The 6003-nt window shown below is 41.4% G+C and overlaps 1 protein-coding gene across 2 annotated transcripts in view; it reads right to left on the bottom strand.

The window, feature by feature from the left end:
- PHAX (phosphorylated adaptor for RNA export) overlaps positions 1-6003 on the bottom strand; it is a 27042-nt gene that overhangs the window by 10721 nt on the left and 10318 nt on the right. For both annotated transcript variants that reach the window (XM_019516847.1, XM_019516848.1), the window contains exon 3: positions 2432-2552. In XM_019516847.1, coding sequence (XP_019372392.1) covers positions 2432-2552 — 121 coding nt within the window. The remainder of the gene's footprint in view (positions 1-2431; positions 2553-6003) is intronic.

The raw sequence follows: 6003 nt of genomic DNA, 5'->3' as shown, positions 1-6003 counted from the left end.
GATGCATCTGTGGATGCATGACAAGGTATGGTTGGCCTTCCTGACTACATCTCCACACTGCTGCCCCATGTTCATCTTGGCATCAATAATGACTCCAAGATCCTTTTCTGCCTCTGCACTGACGAGAAGGGAGTTCCCCAGCCTGTAGGTATGCTGCTGGTTCTTCCTCCCCAGGTGCCTACCCTGCACCTGTCAGTGTCAAAACCCATCCTGTTCTCATCTGCCCACCCCTGTAACCTGTCCAGGTCCAATTGCAGCCTATTCCTCCCTTCTAGTGTGCCCACTTCTCCCCACATCTTAGTGTCATCTGCAAATTTGAACAGGGTGCTCTTTACCCCCTTGTCCAAGTTGGTGATGAAGATGTTGAACAGTGCAGGCCCAAGGACCGAGCCCTGTGGAGCCCCACTGCCCACATCCCTCCAGGTCAAAAATGACCTGTCCACCACCACTCTCTGGGTACAGCCTTTCAGCCAATTAGTGACCCATCTGACTGTGTAGGTATCAACACCAGTCTCCTAGTTTTTGAATGGGATGAGAGACAGTATCAAAGGCCTTCCTAAAGTCCAGAAAGACTATGTCCACCGCGACACCCGTGTCCAAGGATTTTGTGACCTCGTAATAGAAGGCCACCAGGTTGGTCTGACAGGACCTGCCTCTAATGCACCCATGTTGGTTGCCCCTAAGCATAATCTCTTCTGCTGGCCCCTCGTGGACATGCACCAGGATAATTCTCTCAAAAAGCATACCCATGACAGCATGGGGCAGGGCCAGAGCAGAGCCAAAATCCACTGCCCCCACACCCCTGTGATGGGTGAGGGTTCTATGGGCTGGACATGCAGGCAGAGGATCACAGCTCTCTCCTGGCCCCACCCCATGCTGTCACCAAAACAAGATCCTGGCCCCAGTCCTGGCCCAGCTCCCTGTCTGGACATGCAGATCTTGGCTGGTCTCCATGGAGACCTCAGGAGAGCAGGTGAATGACAGCACGCTGCCACAGAACCAGGGCTCTGCTCTGGCACTGCACTCCCAGGGTCTCCATGGAGACTGCCAGGAGCTGAGCAGGCAAGGGCTGCTGAGAAATGGAGTCTGGCCAGAGGCCGGATCCACCATTTTGCTCACATCCCTGACTTAGATGGTATTATTTAATAAAGTGTATATAGTTGGTATTACTTGCAATTCATCATGTCCATAGCTTTATAAAATATTTCATTTTAGACCTTAATTAGGTGTTTAGGCTGCTTAATAATAACATGTCAATCCCCTGATTAAGCCTGCAAAAGCTATTAAATGACATATTATTAAGCAGTCTAGAATGTGGTTAGTGGCTTCTGTGGGCTTGATCAGGGGATTAAGTCTGCAGAAACCATTAATTGATGTGTTAGCAGGTCCCAGAGGAGTGGGACTTTTGGGGTCCCTCAGACAACGGTACAGGGGTGGCGGTCCCAGGGGTGGCTGCTAGGTTTGGACTGCGAAAATGGAGCTGGGCACCACGCTCGGACTGCAAAAATCAATGGGCAGTTGCCCCAAACTTGGTAGGTTTCTACTTGCATATATAGGCCAGCAGTACCAAACATCCACAATGTCTATCTGTGTGACCTGTATGCAAAAACTAAGCTGTCATTATAATAGGAAGTTTCTGTTCCCTGTGTTAAGGCAACATCCCCAAGAAGTAATCAACACAAAGATGTCTTTAGAAGTCAGCAGAGAGTCTAACACAGTAGTTGAGAAATGCAGACACTCCTGCCTCAATTCTTTTTGTTACATTGTTTGCTCTGAAGCTTTATAGCAGCATTAGCCATTTACCCATGTTTTCTCTCACACAACACACCTCCCAGAAAAAGACATGCACCTTATTTTGGGAAAGCAGAATGAAGATTTTTCCAGTCATGGCTGAATTCAGACTGCAGGGGATCTTGATCTCATGACTGAATCCTGACTAGTGCTGCTTAGGCAAAAGGTTGTGTTAAACTATTCACAGCCACTGGTGAATTGGCAGCAGCTGCTGTACAATTGGAAGTAGCTTTTAGCTGAGTAGCCAGCAACTGTGAAAGGGTTAACACTGTACCGCTGCCCCCAAAGTAAACTCCACCCCTCCCTTCCTGAGGTTGGTATGGGGATAAGCATGTCAGCCACTTCACAGTGTTTCCATGCTTCCATTTCATTTAAAAAAAAAAAATCAGCTTTCATGCTTAAGACAAGAACCCAGATTTAGGAAGGCTAATTTTTGGGGGCAGTGTAAATGTGGTATATGAGTAAAAAAGGTTATTGTGGATTGTCCTCATAGTTAAATGTAAAAGAGAAAGAAATGAAGGTATTCCTAAAGTAACACAGGGACTTTGGAAAACTTCATCTAGTGCTAAAAATCTCAACAACATTATTTATTACAGTAAGACTGAAAAAACCTATTCCTACTTTTATTAATTTTTCTTACCACTACAAATAGTCCACCATTTTGTTCCACTTCTGCTGTTTCCATAAGTAGTTCAATAGCTTTCCTAGTCCCAATGATTTTCACTACTCGTACTATCAGATCTTTCTTGGGTTCTCGAAGCCTTAAAAAACAAACAAACAAACGCAGTCAACAGAAATTCTCACATGCGTAAATTAGGCATGTTCTTTTAGCTGCACTACTCAAATAAATCTACACAGTGAAAATGTTTATTCATAATACTTAAGATTCATGTATGCATTGCTGCGTGGGACAGAAGCCTGTAAACCAAATGCACGTCTATTTTTTCCTTTTAAAGATTTGCCCCATCAACCTACCGTTAGCTCAAACTCAAAATACTGTGTTTGACATACACAACTGGAAATAGTATGCCGTTTTAAATTGCTTTAAATAAAAACCTGATAAGCAGTTACACTTCATTCCACATATCGGTGGGTAGGGTTTTTTTAGCAAGGGCCTTTTCAGCACTTGGAGCATCAAATGGTAGTCATTATGCAGAGGAAACTGTCAAACTCATTGTATGCAACTAAGGGCTGTCTCTCTCTCACACACCCCACCCAAACAAGACAATTATTTTACAGTCATCTTAAGTTAGTTGACTGTAAGGAAGTGAAACACTTAGAAAAATGGTGAAAATAAGTGTCCGTTCAAATCCCTTCAGCGTCATTTTCTGCATGAGAGAGTAGAGTACTTCAAGGTTTTTTTTTTTGTTTTTTAAAAAAACATTAAAAAGGAAGACTATCAGAATCAAGCATTCTACTGCAGTGTATGCAACTCAAAACGATGCTACATACAAACACAAAAAAAAGTGAGACTCAAACTGACTAGCCTAGTGCTAGGCAACCTTTTCCAGCTGTGGGTTGGAATGACCCACCTTGGCTCAGAGGCAAGTGGGTAAGTGGGTGCTAGGACCCACCTGCCACTGGCACAGCTCTCTGCAGTGGCATGAGCCAATGTCTGCTGCTGAAGCCCCACATCTGTGGGCCAAATTCAAAGGCTTTTTGGGCTGGATCCTGGCTATGGGCCACAGGCTGGGACCCCTGGATTAGCCTGTTTTCACTGTGCAAACAAATAAATGCAAGTGATAGCCTAAATAATGAAGAGTATATAAAGTTTTAGGCAATATAACCATATAGTCTATATGTTTCTGTAAATAAGCTATTCTAGAGTGGGAATTATATTCTTAACTTTCATTTTGACAATCAAGGTAATAATGATGCAAAGATGCTCTTCTCTAGTAGTTTATAACATGGGACCCATGCATATACCTAGGCTTGAGCACATCAATAGTCCCATTAAGCTCAATGAGAGTACTGTATACTTAAAGTTAAGATATAATTTTAATGATCAAAATCCTGAAATTGTAAAGATTTACACATGGGCTTAATTTCAGACACAAATATGAGTTCAACAGGATTACTGATGAGCTTGAAGCCAGGCACATGCTTATGTCCCTGCAGAATTAGGGCCCAAATTAAATATCACGTGGAAAGGGATGGGAGGTACAGGATGAAAGGGGGTTAGAAATAAGAGTCTTGTGAAAATACAGTAAGAACAGGTAGCAGCATTAATCTGTATGCATCTTTGAATGCACGTTGTCTGAATCAATTTAGTTTCCTGTTGGCACTAAGCACTGGAAGTTCACGCACTGTATATGCTACTATACAAAAAAAAGATTATACTAAAAGAACATTATTAAAGTTGCCATCTAAGCCAGGAAATGACAGATTTAAGGCTGCCTATGCAACCTTATTTCAGCCCCAATGTGCACATACATTGTGATACTCTAATTATGTGATAACATTGTATTTGCAGGAGGAAAAGATTTTTGTGGGAGTTATCTTTTACTGGATCAACTGCATGATCGAGATAAACTTAGAGCTCTTGAATGGAGTTCATTCTTCTTCACATCATTCAAAAGCTTGTTTTAAGTCCATCCTAACTATGCAGCTGGTCCAATAAAAGATATTACCTACAAAAATTCTTGCCTCTTGCATATTACTTGGACCATCAAAGCTGGACATCACTCCTAAACATTCATTATGTACTACATGAACTTTGGCTCACATGGGGACAAAGTTTAATTTCTGAACAACTATCAGAAATTTTATCTTCTCTACATTATATGATAATATTTGACCTTCCTATGCACAATGTTCAGATCCTCACGGGCTGTTCATCCTCATCAGATAGTAACAATACAATCTTCACCATGTTTTATATAAAACCCATTTGTCGTGGGGGCATTATTCTCTATTATACAGATAATGAAACCAAGGCACAGAGAATTAAGATTAGAAATATCCACATTGTTGGCATCTAATTTGAAATATTCAGGATGGTCTCCACTGATTTTGGTTCCAGCTGTGTGCCCAACACTTCGGCAAGCCAGACTAAGTCAGGCACCAGACAAATTAGAAACACAAGGAGTGATCACTTGTGACAGGCTTGAATTAACTAACTTGACAAGTATTATATATGAATTTTGTGACAGGGACAAAATCCAGTTCTCCTGAATGGCATTCAGCTGCCTTAATCATTTTCTGAACAATAATTTTTTTCCCTTCCTACAATTTCCTACCTTATACACTATATATCTTCAAATGTATGCAACTTAGGCAACAAATAAAGCAGGGTCCTATAGCTAACAGCCTTCTTCATTCCAAAATATGATTCTCAACCAGGATGTCATAAGAGCCTTTGACGGCTGTTCTGGGGTGCCATGCAAGATTAGCACTGTTCAGTGTGCAAGTACCAAAATATGATTCACGAGATAACCCATATATTCCAACAGGAATCTACAGTGTCAAAATCATTCTGACTTGTCATCCAAGTTCTCTGCAACACAAGATTTATTCTATTATTTTTCCCAGTCAAAAAAAAGAGTGAAATAAGTTTCTGAAATGGTGCTGCTAAATTCAGAAACGTTATGGAAGAGTATCTTTAAGTCTACATAAGTTAAGAATTACTGTTCTAGAGCCCTGAAACATTGCCAAAGCATAATCCATTTCATATACTAAAGGATCCAGAAGCCCTTTTAATTGCAGTTGTGTTGCTGTGGGTTATGCCATGTCTCTATACCAGGAAGAAGAGCCAGCAGTATATCTTTCCTGTTCTGGCACTTAACCCCTTGATAGCCTGCCACTGGTCTAGATCTTTTCAAACAAAAGATCACCACATTTTTAATAGGGTAAATGTATCGGTTTTCCTAGCTTTTTTCTGAATAATTTTGGCTGCAAATTCCACCCTCCCAGAAAAAAAAGGCTGATGCTCAGACTGGAAATTTTCCTAAATGGAGAAGTTTAGCAGTTATAAGTAATTGAAAAAAGCCCAGAAAGTGACACATCCTCAGTATGCAGAGCCACAATCCCCACTGCAAGGATGCTACATTTGCCTCAAGATCCTGGGTGCATGTATAACTCGAGATTTGCTCCTATTATTTAACTGCCACTACTATTCTCTTTGTAGAATTAGCTGAATACTATCTTATCAGAACACATATTCAATCAACTGTGTCAACTACCTGGTACACTAACTTAGAAAATTCTTTTCAT

Source organism: Gavialis gangeticus, unplaced genomic scaffold (genome assembly GCF_001723915.1).
Source record: "Gavialis gangeticus isolate Ggan-Ray unplaced genomic scaffold, GavGan_comp1, whole genome shotgun sequence".
Lineage (NCBI taxonomy): Eukaryota > Metazoa > Chordata > Crocodylia > Gavialidae > Gavialis > Gavialis gangeticus.
The sequence above is the reverse complement of the archived record's forward strand: the minus strand, read 5'-3'. Positions and strand labels throughout refer to the sequence as shown.